This window comes from Brachionichthys hirsutus, chromosome 8 (genome assembly GCF_040956055.1).
Source record: "Brachionichthys hirsutus isolate HB-005 chromosome 8, CSIRO-AGI_Bhir_v1, whole genome shotgun sequence".
Classification (NCBI taxonomy): Eukaryota; Metazoa; Chordata; class Actinopteri; order Lophiiformes; family Brachionichthyidae; genus Brachionichthys; species Brachionichthys hirsutus.
This window is the reverse complement of record NC_090904.1, coordinates 6,407,688-6,425,231: the sequence shown is the minus strand read 5'-3', so window position 1 is coordinate 6,425,231 and position 17,544 is coordinate 6,407,688. Positions and strand designations below refer to the sequence as shown.

The window sequence follows — 17,544 nt, the reverse complement described above, 5'->3', positions numbered from 1 at the left end:
CATACAATTTAAAGTTGACAATGAGTTCAATAATGCAAAATACTGGAGCACCAGAAAGAAGCCCAGTATTGTGCTTAAGAGACACAAGGCTCTTTTTTGAGCCTGCATTTCGTTAGGATCCATTTCAAGGTGACGAAATACCTGATATCAGGTCTGCGAAGGACGATGCAAAGGACAGGCTGAAGTGGAGAACGTTGATTTGCTGTGGCGACAAGGCGGAAGAAGAAGAAGAAGAAGGAAGAACTCGAGAGTTTTATTCCATATGAAATATTGATAATCCAGAATATATTTGATATGTCACTGATGAAAATACTGAAAAGAGCCAAATCTTGATGTTTAAAGGGTTTGTTTGTTTGTTTGTTTTACCAGCCACTAAAAGTACCTCAGATTAAACTAGTGTAATAAAAAGATACATCATAAGTGGCCCCATTCAGCCTTTAGCGCTCGTATGCTGTGAGTGTGTCAGAACCCCGGGCTTTTGTTTAAGTGGGATTTCTTTTTACACTGGATTCCGTGACAAAAACTGAAATGCGGTCAAGCTTGCCCAGAATGTTTGTGTTGCTTTGCCGAGCATTTTGTAGTCTTACACTCACATTAGTTTATATTCAGAGGATGGATGTGATTTAGCATGTAGATCATGTAGCTGGTATGATGCAGGCGCTCATCGCTACAAATGCAATGCACGGTGAGTGTGAGGGCCGAAGGGTTGGAAGGTTTTGTGAATAAATAAATACATATATTTAAAAAAGATAGAAATTGAATCAATAATAGTTTTGAACACTGGTTTATGAATTATCAAGCAAAAATAGCATTTGATTTGAGGATCTATTATTTTTCTGTCTTTAATTTTTTTTTCAAAACAGGATATCTTTGAGCTTTCTTTATTCTCTGAATGTTTATATAATATACGGTAGAATTCATGAATGAATCATAAAATGAAGAAAAACAGGTGAATCTATGCTGAGATTTGGATGCAGCTCTGCTGTTGAGACTTGTTAAGCTGTTGTGGACATGCGGCAACGTGCCCACTATCTGTTATGATATGTCCACACTCGACTCACACTGAAAGCTCAGAGAATCATATTGATACTTGACTTATTGTCACATTTGCATGAAAATTCACATTCTTCCAAACCTCATGCTGCTCTGTCTTCCACTCGCCCACAATCACGTGGTCACACGGCGTCAAGTCTCACAGGGTGTGACGTAGCCATAGACGTACTTATGCCTGTTTGTTTTTTGCCTGTAGTCATTGTCATTCTACATTGCACACCCACAGAGGTTAATGCAGAAGCTGCAAAAAGCGTGATTAGCCTTTACATGTGCCACCCACTCTGTGGGTGTTGTAACAACGAAGTGATACAATCTGTTGGCCGCTGATCCTGCTGATGAAGAGCCTATGTTTGAGGCCATTAAATGCTGAGGGCATTTCTCTGAATCTGCTTCCTTTGAGCTCTGAACACCACAGAACCAACTGATCTCATGCTGGGAAAATACCAACTATACCTACTTGCTTTTGCTGTTGTGCTACGTTGTGACAAAGGGGAACTCCACTGATTTTGCATGTTGTTCTTTTGATCATATTTGATAAATGTTGGTGTTTTTGACATTTCAACATCCTATTTTTTTTTTCCCCATGAAAAATCTGATGTATACAATAAGAAACATGCATCTGCATTTTCCATGCAAAATACTTCTGGATTTAACAAAAAATATACAAATTACAGAACAAAATTTACGTTAATGTTTTTCACAAATTTGTCAGAAAGTTCCATTGAGACTTATGTACAAAAAAAAAATAAGAAATTTTGCTGGTGATTATTTCATGGTTCAGGCTTTGAAAGGTTAAGTCTGCTTGGGCTCACATGTGCATTTCTTTGAAACCGCACACCAACTTCCTGGATCACTGACATTTGCTGACAGTACGTGTAGGAAGTGAGTCTGGATATGCTCTTACTCAGTTATGTTGCACAAAAGCCCAAGTTTTTGTAGAAAATCTTTATTCACACAATCTCAGGATACCGCAGCACATTTTGAACATTGAACAAATATCAGACACAATAGACCAAACATCTAAAAATATTTTCTCAACTATTGAGGATCTTGTACTTAAACTGAGTATTAAAAAGGAGTGCCTTCATGACAAACATATTGATGCTTTTCTCTTATATAAAACATACACCTATTATTTCTGTTGTCTTGTTTGTTTCCATTTATTTTTAGTAATCCGTTTCTGCAAAGAAGCCGAAATAGACAACTTTAATTTTGGGATGGTAAAAACTCCACCGGTGGGAACCACCTGCTGGTTGAAACTCACTCCATTCCATTCAGCTTCAACAAGAAAATACTGTTTCATAACAACAATCTGTGATTTATGATGAGTTACTAGAACAAATTTTCACTTGAAGTTTTTCTTTGTATTCTAACAGAGGGCACTGCTGACATAATATCACCTTTTTGCAATTATAAAGTCAAATACAGCAGTAGAATGTGACTGCTAACATATCACGTACAAGCAGTCGAGTATATCAAGTACACAAAACTTAGCCACCTGTGATTTGAAAGCTTCTGTGTTTGATTGGAATGAATTTGAGGGCATTATTTCATGATGACTATGAATATACAAATGTGGGGGACATCTTCAGTGATGTCTTAACAACAGGAATGACCTCAAATTTAGTCTTCAGTCTTTCCAACGGTTGAAATGAAAAAATGAGAGGATGTGTAATTCAGTGGGAAAAACAAACACATCAAACAGCTCGCAGGGAATTTCCCCAACCTGACGCACCGCTCAGAACAGGCTGCTTGCTGCTCTCGGCTCAGCAGACCCACGCCCAGTGGAACAGAGTGGAAGAAACAAAACAAGATCAAGACAGAAAGACTGCATGTGAAAAGTTACATGTTTTTCTAAAGCTATTTTTGCTTCAACTGTATTGATTTTTGCAATCTTTACTGCAATTTTAATGTTAACTAAGCCTTGGCAACAGCAGCAGAAATAACGTGGCATAGCAGTTCATATATATACTATACTTAAACTAATTTAGAGCACATTGATTAAAGCTGAGGTAAATGACTTGCAAACCGTTCACATCATTCAGACATCTTATACAAAAGTCACATATTGAGCACTCAGCAGTTTGTGGATACTTCTGTTAAAATCCAGCTAGCGTCAACATTTATTTTTCCATGTATTTTCGAATATGAGGAAGATTGTAAATGATCATTCTGATCACAGTTGACGGGTTTGAAACTTTCACCTCAGGGCTCCTCTTGATTGAGTTTGACAGAGGACAGACTGCCGTCACCACTTTCCTCGACTGGCCGTCCATACAACGAGTCATTCCCTGTTAACACACATAAAACAGCAGCGATAAGCGATTTCATGTGAACTATTAAAAAAACAACACTTCTGGTTTAGGATGTGCAAGCAGTTTAATGTTAGAATAAATACTTTTATGGGAAATTGACTTTGTTCTTTCTTTCTTGTTGAGATTTTGAAGAGAAGATTCAAACCTCTTTTATGGCGGCTTGAGCTGCAGAAAAGCGCCTGGTTAGTTCACCATCGCATAATAACATGAAGCAGGGAGACAGCGAGCTCGTCTCCATCCCCATGGAGCACAAAGTGTCAATGAGAACCTGAAAAGCTCCCGTCTTATCAGCTGATCAATATGTGTAGAAAGTGGCCTGTTTCTTATGGTTGTATAGCAATCACATTGAGGACAGGCCGGGTCACAGACTGCAGCCGCACTTTTCATTTTGCACTCTTCCATTCAGTGCAGAATCACTTTATTGCCATTTCCGAAACCTACTTTGGACTGCTCCGTGTGTCTCCATGCGGGAAGTAGTGTGGAGCTTACAGGTCACAGCGATCAGTGCAAGCAGTCCAGCGACTCCAAAGACAAGGAGGACTGTACCTGAGACCAGACCAGCAGGCTGCAGGTTATTTAACATTCCTTTTTTTTCTGTTAGTTTGTGTCATAAAGGACAGCAGCTGAAAATTTACCGATGTGGTTGCCTGATGTGCTTGAAGGGAGAGGCGGCACATCATGGCTCTGGATGGTGGAGCGTCTGGGAGCGGATGTGGTGGCAGTAGTGTGAATCTCAGCGAGGGGCACAACATGTGTCTGGTCGGATGTTGAACTGTGATTGGAGAAGTGTTCTTTGATGTTATTTTTGAATGAAGGATAACGCTTGAAAGAACATATAACTATTAAACACATTTTGCTGCGGTAATGCATGTTTTGAACAATTTGAATGGAGTGGACGTACTCTTTCGATTTTTGACAAGGCGAGTTAATGGATGTGCTGAAATATCCATCTTCACATTTCATGCATTCTGCCAGAGAGAAAGAATTCATCAATAAGCAGCCACTTATTTCACATTATATTGTATGCATTTGTTTTTCTATCCCTGTACCTCCTTTATTTAGCCCAAATCCAACGTCACACTTGCAGGTGGAAGAGTCAGTGTCACTGGGAACAAACTTTCCACGGCACTGACATTGTCCATCCCTTTCCTTTGTGCACGCTTGCGTAACAATGCTCCCAGAATCTACAAAAACAAAAATATTTGTAAAGACAGGTTAAGATTTGAAATCAGAAAAATATATATTTTTGAAATAACCTTCTTTTTGAGGACAGAGAGAGCCTTTACAAAATGTCAGTGGGTCACAAGTAATTACTTTTCATGTAGTAAAATGAACAGTTGTGCGAACAGATATGGTATTTATATCTACTATGGACACCTTTTCAAAAACTTCACGTTTCTTTGCTGAGTAAATACATTTGGCAAGAATAATGTGAGACATGATCACTGACTTTCACGTCTGTCCTCTCTGACTACCAGTAACAGAGAAAAAATGACAGACCTGCATGAAACTTTTAGTAAGTAATGAGTAATATTACAAGTACTTTCCTCTCCACAAATTGTGCTATCTGAACATATGAGACACATGGTGCCACTTTGCTTTAGAGGCATTTTTTAAAAACTCTTTTTGGCTGTTGATTAATGATTAATGGTGTCATTACAGGGCTGGATTAGATCAGATCCTCTGGCATCTTTCTGGAGTTTCAAAAGTTCCCATGTCTTTGCTGTTCCTTCCAGATTACTCCCATGGGCCAAACACACATTCTCACATAACATAAATTTAAGAATATATTAGTCTAGACTATTTCACACAACTGCTAATCAAAATAAAATGAAGTAAATTCAAGAAGTATTTTTTTTTTTTAAGCAGAGAGGGAGAGAGAGTACATTCTCCAGACACTAAAAGACACATAGGAGAGCCAAAGCTAATGACAGTCACTGACACAACGCTCCCATGAACAATCAGGTAGAAGAGAATGACCGAGCAGGACGCGATCAATAGATGATTAGATTTAACTTCACAATGAAAACCAGAAAGTCTGTTTTAACAACTAGTCGTATTCTTACCTTCCTCGCATACGGTACATGCTTTGCAGCGCTTGGAGACATTTTCTTGCGGTTGATAAGTTCCACTTTGGCAGTCTTGACAAGCATCCTTCCCATGCTCTTCAACCACTCTTTGACCTGGATTTATTTTACATCACCAACAGACACAACGTACTTTAGTTACAGAAGAATATTTAACGTGTTTTGCGCAGCTAGAGGAAACAATACAGCCAAAAGCAGATGTAGCCTGTGTAGTCATACTTTACCTTTTGGGCAGCTAAAAGCATCCAGACCAACAATGACTTCATAAAAAGTCAAAGAGAATACAAGCAGATTGAACAGAATCATATTCAAAAGCGATACTTCAGTACCGTTTAGTGCACTGAGTGTTTACCACAACCCATAGTATGCAAAACATCACTGACACACAAAGGCTGGGAATCAGCCTATAAAGGTCTGATGTGGAAAAAAAAAAACCTCAATAACATTTACATATTATTCATTCAGTTCATCAGAAAACTTTTTTTTTATAAAGAGAACATCCAGGTTTTGATCTGACGACCTGAAATTGTATAATGTACTAAAATGAGATACTACTAATACGCTACAATGCAAAAAAAAATCTAAGAGTGAATACAATGATGGAAAGTAATGGCCGTAAGAGGTTGCATTTTACAAGTTAGCACTTATTTAGTCTTTCAGGATCTAGGGGTGTTTAAATTGCCAGAAAATCTCTCTTCTTACAAACGCTTTGATCCTGGAGATGAATCATTGGACGAAGAAACGTTTTCATTGCTTTAATATATTTTTAGAATGCAAATACTGTATTTGTTCAAACGCACATTACACTTTAGTAGAAATAAAAGATGGTGAGCATTATGGCTTCTCACAGAGAAAGCCTCAATATAATCTGCAGATTGTGGTTTTTCTGCAAACCTTTGTTATCTCACCACTTTGCAGTGTAAACTAAAGGCTTCTTTTTCATAAGACAGACTCCACAAATTTGTTATTTGGTGTGTCAGTTGTTCAAACATGTCTGATTCAACTTTAACTAAAATAATAACATTTTAGCTTATTCATTAACCTTTTTGTCTTTCAAGAGTAACAGGAAAAAATAGGTAAGAACTCAGTGGTTTAACGGAAATGCCGCAGCTTTTCATTGCTTTGCTGGTAAGAGCATGACATTGCACCTTTACGTATGGAAAGAACCACATAGTCTTGATTAATTTGCAAGATACAACCACACAAATGCAACAAAACCTGCTTTTTGAAAAAGGATGCTGAAAACATAACTCCTACGTCTTAAGCTCATGCTTGCTCACTAAATTTCTGAAGAAAATTTAAACTGGGGCATCAAAAATTCTTGCTAACTTCACTTTAAAGTGATTGGTTGCAATTTTGAAGCGATATGAACAAACACGAATGTAATGAAACAGTAAGGGGTGATTTCAGGATTCGCTATCACGTGTGTGATGAAACACAATGACCTGGCCTCACAAGTCTTCGGTGAGATACTCAGAATATTTGATGGATCTCGGGGGGCTGAAGCAACCCCCCAGGACACCAATTCACCTCTACAAGGAACTAAAACGCATCCTTTATATTCCACAAATCTTTATGTGTTCTGCATTTCCCAATATACTTTTATCCTGATTTAAATAAATACAAAAGTGATTATATTTGAGACAATAAAATGCATTGATCTTTGGAAACATCCATTTTAATTTGGTATTTTCTTTTTACTGACCTTATATTCAGATGGATGAACCTGCACTATAATCAAAGTCCACAGCAGAAAACAAAATAGGAGACAACAGAATTGGACAATAGAGGAATATTTTTGTTAGTGAAATCAGGATAATCATAATCATAATCATATGGAAATCCGTATAGATATATACACACATGCATGAACACCAGTGGTTCCCGAGCAGACAGCCATAAAGCCACAAAAGTTCTCAAGACAGTATCTAAAAAAACGTTTCATCAATTAAAATGAGCTACACAAACACTTTTGGTTTTGTTTTCATTTCAGTTTCATAAATTCAATCACTACTAGCGGAAACATTTTACTGTAAATCGTCTGACAAAACTGAGCCTGATAACAATGAGGCTTATAACGTGATCTCTTCACCCTTTGGGACCTACAGAAAGCAGACCAACCCTTTCTAGCAGAATCAGCAGATGGAATTTAATTTATTTAATGTTCACCTACTGAATGCTCAAAGAAAATCGCAGAAATGTTGATGTTTTAATAAAATGTCTAGAAGAGACAGGTATTTGTTTTTAAACACTCCAGTCCACTAGGTGGTGCTAATGCTTCTAAAAGCTGATTAAAAGAAAAGAAAAAAAGAAAAGAAGTTACGACCGTGAATTCTGTGGTGCGGCATGTCGAAAACAAGCAGGGCGGAATACGGCACTAGTTAGCATAAGTTAATGTGTAGTTGTTCATGAAAGGCTGATTGAAAGCGGTCACATCAGGCTTTTATCCACTACGTCCAGAGGCGTCATTGTCTTACGGTGTATTACTAGTTTCCCGCTGGATAACCTGTCTATTGAAACACGTATATAAAGTGGGGGGAAACAAAAACATAGTGTGTCGAGTGGGTGAGACAAGGAAGTGCCATTAATCGCTTTCTGTTGCAACGGGTTTGCCCACAAAAAGCGATGCTGGTCACCGTTTTCTGCGCCCCGAGGGATCGTCCAGAAAGCACCTTCGCCCTCGATGTGTCCCCGGAGTTGGAGCTCAGAGACTTTTTAGCACTTTGCGAACTCGAATCAGGAATCCCAGCCGGGGAGATTCAGGTGAGGGTGGCTAGCTCTGGTAAGCTAGCTGGCGTGCTAGCATGAATCGGACTTTCGCTGTGTTGTTGTGAAGCATCGGTTATCAGCTGCGAGCAGTTCGTCAACTTTTGTTCCCGACGCTGTTGCGATTGTTGCAAGCGGGTGGCTTTATCAATAGGAAGACGCAACCGACAACTAATGAAGCTGACTGTTGTTTGACTGATAATAACAACTCTATAACGCGATTTTTAGTTAAAATAACAGGAAATTCATTCCATTATATCCTCGAGTTATGTCATTTCAGGCTGTGGTGTGGTCGGTTCGTTTAACATTTGAACAGAAAGTGAATGTGTGAAAAGGATGGCAGCAGTTTGAGGGTAATTTGAGCGTTGACTTAGCTTGGAAAATAGTTTTTTGCAGGTACAAAGACATAAATTGTCTAGCCAGAGAAACTGGACGGTATTAGTTGTCTGGTTTACCTGCAAAAAAAAAAAAAAGTGCTACCTTATGTCTAGATCAATGTGTGAGCTGATTAAATAAATAAATCTGTGTTCTACTTTGTTCAGTCAATAATAGTAATGATATCCTGTATTTCTCTGAACAGATCTCGTATGTAGAACAGCCACTTAAAGACCCGGCTCGTGCCTTGGGGACGTACGGCGTGAAGGATGGAGATGTGGTGGTTCTCAGGCAGGCTAACAGAATGCCGCCGCCGCCGCAGCCAGCCTTCCCAGGTAAACCACGTACTAAAATATATGAATGCCATTGATTTAACTCTCTGAATGATTCAACTTATGAGTTCATAAATAGACATACTAAAAACTACAAGCATATTAATTGATATTAGTTGCTGTTTGTTTAATTTTTACAGTTTTTGGAGGGCGCGTCTTCTGAATTCGCAGTGATGTTTCATACTCTCATACCTACAATAATATAATACAACATGTATTACAAGTACGAGTCCTTTTTTCCAATGTAGACCCCCCCCCCCCTTTCCGATGATGGGATATATCGGCTGGTTCAGACAAAAATATGAGAATCCGTTGAGAATATGAGGAAAGCTAGAAGCCTTTTTTTGGACGGCCCTAAAAAAGATATACTTCTATGATAACGGAGCAACAATATTTAAAAAAGATCTGAAAAAGTTATGCATTATTTATTTAGCCAGCATTGTATTTGCACATGCAAAATGCTAACCTCCCAACATTTGTCTGCACCAGGTCTTCCCCGTATTGACTTTCGTTCCATCACGGTCCCTGGCACGTCTTCTTCGTCCTCTCAAGGCGGTGCCATACGGCCTCCACAGCAGGTTTCGCAGCCGCCGGTGCAGCAACGAGCTGCACAACCTTCCACACCGCTGGCCTTTCGCGGCGGATCCCCTCAGGGCCTGGACGACCCTGCCTTGCTCCAGCAGATGTTGTTATCCAATCCACATGAACTCTCACTCCTCAAGGAGCGAAACCCGCCGCTGGCTGAGGCCCTGCTCAGTGGAGATTTAGGTAATGGAAAAAAGAGAAGTTGGTTTTATTTTTCACTGTTTGTGTGGCGGTCTTTTATTATCCATCAGAATGTGAATCAGTTATGGTCGTGCAACTGTATTTCCTCTCAGAGCGTTTCACCAAAGTGCTGCTGGAGCAACAGCAGGATCGAGCCAAGAGAGAGCAAGAAAGGATCAGGCTTCTGACTGCTGATCCTTTTGATTTGGATGCTCAAGCCAAGATTGAGGAAGCCATCAGGTATATTATAGAGGGGACATATTTCATTTTACATTTTACTTATTCATAAAATAAAGAACAATACTTCTCACCTGTGGAATGGTACACTCTGTTAAAATCCACAATCGGGAATTGTGTTGTGATTATTTGTAACAGTGCTGATACTAATGTTGTTTTATTTTTTTTCTGCTCACAACTAAAACAAGCAACACGGCTTATTTCTCAAACTTCGGCAGCGTATTTGCTTTTTTAGTCTCTTAACTTTAGATTTGTTTGCGTTCCAGGCAGCACAATGTGGAAGAAAACATGACCATTGCGATGGAGGAGGCCCCAGAAAGCTTTGGACAAGTGGTTATGATCTACATCAACTGCAAAGTGAACGGTCATCCTGTGAAAGCTTTCGTTGACTCAGGTAATTATCACTGAATTACAGCCTCGCTTCCTATAATCACAAATTTATTTGTTGCTGAAGTGATAAGGAGGATAAGCAATAATATATCTGTTCTTCAGGTGTGTCAGTGTGTGTCCGTACCTTCTCTCAAATAGCCTGATTTGCTTGGGGACAGTGTTTTAGGTTGCAATCGCCGCATCTATCCTACAAGATTCACTGAGCTTAGATGTAAACTGTTGTCTGCAATATCCTGCGATAACATTAACCTCAGTGACGGTCCAGGAAACAGTCCGATCTCTGCTTTTTAGGAGCCCAGATGACCATCATGAGCCAAGCATGTGCTGAGCGCTGCAACATCATGCGGCTGGTGGACCGTCGATGGGCCGGCATCGCCAAGGGAGTGGGCACCCAGAAAATAATTGGCAGAGTTCATTTGGGTGGGTGTTTTAGGTTTAAGTATAAACTAGTTTCCTGTTGACAATCGACGTATGACAGTTCAGTTTCAGCCGACTTTTCAGACGAGCACTGCATGTAGTTTACAAATAAAAATAAAAAAATACATGATCAGTGTTTAGAACCTTGTTTGTGTGGATGTTGGTCAATTTGATTAATAGCTTTGCAAACGTATGCAGTCATTACCTGTCCTGAAAAAAAGAAACCTACATCATCTGCTCTCACGTCCCTCCACGTTGTCCCACCAATGTTACTGTTCAGCCATTATAGGTTCGCTCCAGGTGTAAAATGTGAATATTTAGAAGGTTCATGAGGAAAAACTGAGCTGAGCTCGTGCCTTGTCTCATCTGGGCACATCTGGGTAGTCTTAAAAATAGTAAGATAAACAATTGCTCATCAAGCATGGTTGAGGTTAGCGCTACGTGTGATTGTGATATAAATAATAATAAACTAATATTATTTTGGAGTCATATTTGCTGTTCTTACTGTCAGGCCCATCTGCCTAAAATGTTAGAAGACAATATTGTTTTGTTTGTTTTACTCCTGGTTTTGCGGTTTTCCACAAACGTTGACGTTTTGCGTGAAGTTCACTAAAAACCTTAAAGATGCGTCAACATTTAACTCATAGAGTGCCAGCCATTTTCAGCACTGCTATATGCGGAGTGCCCCAGTTCTCACACATTTTCCCCGATATTCCAGGCCCCACAGAATACTCTTTATTATGTCTATGCAAACACCGAACGAAACCAAATGAAAGATTAAAGTCTCTTCTTTCATCAGGAAAATAAGAGTGTGGTCCTACCAGTTTTCGTTCCAGAGTTATTGGCTTTTGAAGAGAGGCAGATTTCAATGTCAGGGTTGGCAGTGAATGTTTGGGTTTCAAGAAAACATCTTTAGACTTGAATGGCACTCAAAGAGTTAAGTCTCTGCACGACATTTCAGTGTGTTTTCCTTTTGTGCTCATGTAGCTCAGGTTCAGATAGAGGGGGATTTTCTTCCTTGTTCTTTCTCCATCTTGGAGGACCAGCCGATGGACATGCTGCTTGGCCTGGATATGCTGAAGAGACATCAGGTCTGAGCCTCCGTTCATTGATCACAGTGAGCAGCCGTGCTATTGGTATCTGTCAACATGATATGTCCTATTTTTCTTGCAGTGTTCGATCGACCTGAAGAAGAACGTCCTTGTAATAGGCACAACAGGCACCGAAACCCGCTTCCTGTCCGAGGCAGAGCTACCAGATTGCGCGCGCCTGGCATACGGCGCAGAGGGACGTGAAGATGTACGCCCAGATGAGATGGCTGATAGGGAACTGGCAGAGGTGCTTCAAAGGTCCATACAGGAAAGCGGTAAGAAGCAGCATCCCGTCTGCGCTCTTAAGCCTCTTTTTGATTGTTTTGTTACAACCACATTTGTATTTATTTTGATCTCCATCAGATTTTGCATGTGTCACTTTAAGCTTCGTACTGTCTGCCCCATTCATGCACTCATCTGACACTGCCAGACACATAATCACGTTCGTGTCATCGCCTCAGAAAATGTCATTAGCTTTTAATAAGAAGAAGTCAGGACATTGAGTGGTGCCTGTAAAGGCAAATGTAAGTATTCATGAGAAACGCTTTAAAACTGAAAGGAAAACACTCACGATGAGCCGTTTGCTAGTTTTCTGCGTATTCTTCCTTTCATGGTTATTAAACTCACATTAACATTTGTGCTAATGCTATTCGTGCAGCTCCTCTTTATTGTGTCCATTAGCCAGTTGTGTTTAGTAATGGCTGCACATTCCAAGACACAATTGTTGTGCTACGTTCAACCATGCTGTGGGATTCTACAACCCTCCAAAGAGAAGCAGCAAAAATCACATTTCGTTCTTAATTACAGTGCTTTTAATCAAATGTCCTAACATCACACGACCTCATTTGAGCTTTCTGAGGTTCGGTGACAGGTTGTGTGATTACGCCGTGACCTTTCTGCTAGGACGTAGGCTCCGGTTGATTTGCTCTTTTCACTTGTCCGTGAAAAGGCTGATAAGTTGGTGCATGCTCTGAGCGTGTGACCGCTAACTTTCTCCGTCCCTTTGCATGATGTGTGTGCTGTGTGCCCTAACCCCTGAGCAGGACAACACTGATGCATTTGGAGACAGCTGGAGAGGGCCCTACCAACCAGGTACTGAAAATTCACAAGTCCATTGCCAGTGCTAAGTCCATTGCTATTTGTGTTTTATTTTTTTTTGCTGCTGTATCAGTATATGTAAAGCATAAAAAATTGGACAACAAAAAGTGTACCACACTGCATGTATAGCAGATATCACACCAGGAGCTTCACAAGGAACTTTGTGTCTTGAGTCGTTTACTTCTATGAACCAAAGTAATGCTTCCAGACCGGGTGTACACGAATTCTAGCTGTTTCATTTCCTCTTTTATTTTTTGCTTTCAATAGAGACTGCAGATGGACAAACTACCTCACAGCAGCCCCCACCATTTACATTACCCAGAACCTTAGACCAAAAGTCTTCTTCCACCTTCCCTTTCCAAAGCCGCCCCTCCTCTGGCCACGCCCTGGATCACTCTCAGTCTGCCCCAACAACGATGGAGCAGGCCACTTCACCAGGGCTGTGCCAGGACCAACCTGGCCTCCAAGAGCTCCCTCTGCCTCCTTCCCTAGCAGAGGGTACTGGTTCTAAACCATGTCAGCTCCACCTTCACCCTCTGCCTGAAGTTCCCCCTCAACCCAGTCCGTCAACAGATGACCTCCATATTCCTCCTGCAGCAGTGACAACACCGTCTCGGATACAGCCAGGAGTTGCAGATGGGAATGCTGAATCCAATAAGGTCATGAAGGTCTCCGTGGAACCCCATCTTGAGAAATTGCCGCCTATTCAACCAATGGAGCAGGAAGTGACCGAGTCTGATGATGTCCGTTCCACTGTAGCCTTTCCAAGTGACCCAGGCCAAACAGATCCAGTAGAAATGGCTTCTCCCTCTGCCTCCCAGGCCATGGCGTCCTGTGAGAGAAACCGGCTTGAAGGACAGCACTGCTCCAGCTCCGACAGCATCCCTTCGCTTGCAGCTGCTCTGATGGAGCTTCAGGAGCTACTAGTGTCAAGCAACCATGCCCAGTCCCAAAACCGAAGCACCTCCTGTTCTCCCTCACATCAATCCAACCAGAAAACGGACAAAGTGGTCCCCGAGTCATGCACCCCAACGCCAAGAGCAATGCCCGAGGCAATTACCGAAGTAATGCCCGAAACGATTCCCAAAGTAATGCCCGAAGCAATCCCAGAAGCAATTTCTGAAGCAATGCCAGAAGCAATCCCAGAAGCAATCCCAGAAGCAATCCCAGAAGCAAATTCTGAAGCAATGCCAGAAGCAATCCCAGAAGCAATTTCTGAAGCAATGCCAGAAACGATTCCCGACGCAATTCATGAAGCGATGCCCGAAGCAATGCCTGAAGCAATTTCTGAAGCAATGCCAGAAACGATTCCCGAAGCAATTCCCGAAGCAGTGCCCGAGAGTACACCAGCAGTGGCCCACAAAGTATCCCTCAAAGAAATGCAAGACATCCCCTCCACTGCCATCCCAGCCAATGTGGAACCAGATGATGCCAAAGTCAACAATGCCGTTGCTGTGTTTGATGAGGGATCATCTCAGTGTCTAACGCCTAACCTCGCTGACCCGGCCGAGTGTCTGGGTGGAGATGCAGTTGAGATTTTGGACGGACGAAGATCACCGCAGCCTCAGGTTGGCACTGCGGAGAGCTGGGCGGATGGACAAGGCCTTGAGCCAGATGCCCCCACTGATGCTGCAGGGGACCAAGAGTCCAGAGAACCTCCTGGGGGGCAGCAAGGGAGAGGTGTTTCAGATGGACAAGACTCACTCACAAATATCCCAGATGCTCTCGGCCTCCAGAATGAGAACGCTTTACAGAGCCCTCTGTCTATGACCGTGGGCTTGCCAGATGAAGTCTCCATCTCCTCGACCAACTCCTCTTCTTCTTCAGTTCAGTCTCCTCTGCTTACGTCTCTAGCCCTTCCTTTCTCTCCTCGTCAGCCCTTAATAGAACAATTTCCAGCTGAGCACATCCAGAGAATCCAAGCAGCAGGATTCTCTGCTTTGGAGGCTGCAGAGGCCCTAGAAAGAGCCCACGGGGTTGTGGAGCGAGCTCTGCTGGCACTACTCGCCCGGAGTATCACTGTGCCCACCTAGACTCATATCCAGTCACGAGTCCCCTGCCTCCCCACTCAGCATCTGCATTTATACCTTGTACCATTTATTTATACCTTGTTATTGGTCTAGATGTCAGCCCCTTGCTGCAGGGAGCTCGTATAAAATACAGGGAAATTCTGTGTCTCGGTTTGTTGTACGGAATATCCAAAAACAAACAGCGTAACTGCTATTACTTTACTGGATGTTGCAGATGTTTGAGGTATGTTTGCATGCAGATGTTTTGGGTGCCCAACCCGCTTCATTATCTTTTAGAAATTTGGTATGAGTGGTTTTCTTCTTGCACATCATTCAACGCCCTTTTGGTAATCGATTATTGAACCATTAAACATGATTAGAATTCTCTTTTCCATTTGGCATAAAAACGTTTGCGTTTTGATTTGCGGATTATCAATAAAAACAATCTCTATTAGCATTTACCCAACTCTCCATCTCAGAATAGACCATTCAGCACAAATATATTTTAAGCAATACGCTTATGAAGCATCATTTTGATTTTCATGTTTATTTGCCCTGCGACTTATGAATCAGAACCTGATGATGGTGAAGCTACATTGCAGGAACTGCTGCAGTTCGGAGGATTGATCGTTTTGATCAAGTTCTCTGAACACTTTCTCCAGATCAGTGGGAAGCCCAGATATGTGTGACTATCATCACGCTGACATATCAAGTCTGTTGGTCATCGATGGCATCTTTTGGTTAGTATGTGAATTACAGAAGGTATCTTGTACTGTATTATTCTACACAATTTGAGAGCTTTGCCATGTTTAGATTTTAAATCTGTTGGTAGCTCATGTTCAGGAAATTATTTTATTGTGTCAAATCATCAGTGTTTGTTCATGTCTTTAAAAAATATATTTTAAACGATGCCTTTTTTTGTAATTTGTCAGAATGCGGCCATTTGTGCCTGTCGCATGTTTTGTCCACGCATCATCTTAACGGTTATTTTAAGTGTGTTATTTGAGTCATATACCAACAATGTTCAGGCAGAATGAGCTATCTACTTTTATCTTGTATAACATTTTAAAATGCAAATAAAATGGAACTAGTATTTTATGTTGTGCATTCATCTATTTTTTTAAAACTCTGTAAATAAACATATTTTAATTATAGTAATATATTATGATAATAATCTAAGCCATTTGCTTTTCAAGGTTAATTTTTGTTCTATACATACACCAATGAATGTCAAATTGAGTTTGTCATGAAAATAATAATTTGATGTAAAAGTAAAGTAGTTTGATTGAAGTTTTTCATGCACTCTAGAATTTAATGTCATTTTTATTTTTTTGCAACTTTCCCACCACATTTAATCAAAATTAAGTAGGATTTATGTAATGATTTCTAACTCAAACATAAGCTCCTTGGTGGTAAAATGTCGGTTCGGAATATGCAGATTATTGCTGGGACGCAGCTGGTTCGTCAGCGGCTTGATAAAGAAGAACACCTGGTTCCAGGTGTCCGTGATTCCCGCCAGTCGGGCTGCAGCCGCGCGTCGAGCCGGTCCGAACTGAAGCGGGATGGCTTATTCCGACGGCAGCCGCTCTTTGAGCAACAGTTCTAAATGGAATCTTCACACTTACCTGTCGGACAAACATCAAATGGATCAGATGACGTCACTCATTCGACAACACGCGGACGCTGGAGAGCAGCTTTCACCTGAGCTTCCTGTGGAAGCCGGCGGCCCAGACGAGAGCAGCGACGTCCGGCAGGAGGACGGCAGGTAAGGACACGCACGATGCACCGAGAGGAACAGTTTGCATGTAGAACTGCAATGAGGATGTTTTTTGTAGTCCTCCCACAGATATGTCCGCTGCTCTCAGGTCATTGGACTTGAATAAATTCTTGGCGTCTTTGCCCAGATTGTTCTCAGCGCCTAGATTTGCAGAGATCAATCAAAGGTCGCCTCCTTCCGATGATCGGGATAAAAGTTCGGAAGGGTAAAGAGCCTTTAAATGTTTATACTCTGCTCAATTTATATTTCTGCCTAAATGTGGATTTCTTAATAAACCCACAGGGCGCCGAACCCTCCTGAGGAGGAAGCACCGGGTCCGTCGTTCAGGTCAAAATACATTGATTTTTGTAAGCTGGCTTTTCTCCTTGGTGCGTGTTTCTTTATTTCTTTATTTTTTTTTATGCAATATAATTTGTTCATCTCCTGCTCTGCAGTCCCGTTGTATCAGGACTACTGCCTGCGTGTGGTGGAAGAGGATCTGTGTGAAATGAGTGAGCGTTTAGTGTCTGAGCCGATAATACCTCAGCATCAGCAGCGTCTGCAGGCCCGCCTCGGCTCTCCGTGCTGTTCTGTGGGCTCGTCCCCTCACTTCAGCCCCACTGCAGAGACTCCATCATCACCCCTACCTCGCCCTGTCGTAAAGGTCACTCCGAGTACGCTTTGGCAAGACCTAGAAGAGGTGAAGGAGTCCGGCCTTCTCAGCAGTCTGACAGCCAGGGAGATTCGCCTTCAGGAGGTGTGGAGATTAACATGACTATTTCTATGAAGAAATTAAATGATCGATCTATTAGGCAACCGTCCTGCAGCGATTCGAATAGGATGGTGTCATAGT

General features: G+C 41.5%; 2 protein-coding genes across 2 annotated transcripts; both read left to right on the top strand.

Moving 5' to 3' along the window:
* The first annotated feature begins 7,788 nt into the window (after window positions 1-7,788).
* Window positions 7,789-13,721, top strand: ddi2 (DNA-damage inducible protein 2). Its single transcript, XM_068742073.1, has 10 exons — window positions 7,789-8,218; window positions 8,802-8,931; window positions 9,418-9,696; window positions 9,807-9,933; window positions 10,197-10,324; window positions 10,612-10,740; window positions 11,725-11,828; window positions 11,911-12,103; window positions 13,194-13,594; window positions 13,686-13,721. The coding sequence occupies exons 1-10, from the start codon at window positions 8,081-8,083 to the stop codon at window positions 13,719-13,721; spliced, it is 1,665 nt and encodes a 554-aa protein (XP_068598174.1). The 5' UTR covers window positions 7,789-8,080.
* Window positions 13,670-16,033, top strand: LOC137898700 (fap1 adhesin-like). Its single transcript, XM_068742741.1, has one exon. It carries the CDS (start codon window positions 13,724-13,726, stop codon window positions 14,957-14,959), a length of 1,236 nt encoding a protein of 411 aa, XP_068598842.1. The 5' UTR covers window positions 13,670-13,723; the 3' UTR covers window positions 14,960-16,033.
* Window positions 16,034-17,544: the final 1,511 nt, after the last annotated feature.

Bases quoted from the DNA above. Each gene is read 5' to 3' on its own strand.
- ddi2 (XM_068742073.1), top strand. From the start codon at position 8,081: ATGCTGGTCACCGTTTTCTGCGCCCCGAGGGATCGTCCAGAAAGCACC. The intron at 9,934-10,196 runs GTATATTATAGA...TTTGCGTTCCAG, and splicing joins AAGATTGAGGAAGCCATCAG to GCAGCACAATGTGGAAGAAA. The intron at 12,104-13,193 runs GTAAGAAGCAGC...TGCTTTCAATAG, and splicing joins AAGGTCCATACAGGAAAGCG to AGACTGCAGATGGACAAACT.
- LOC137898700 (XM_068742741.1), top strand. From the start codon at position 13,724: ATGGCTTCTCCCTCTGCCTCCCAGGCCATGGCGTCCTGTGAGAGAAAC.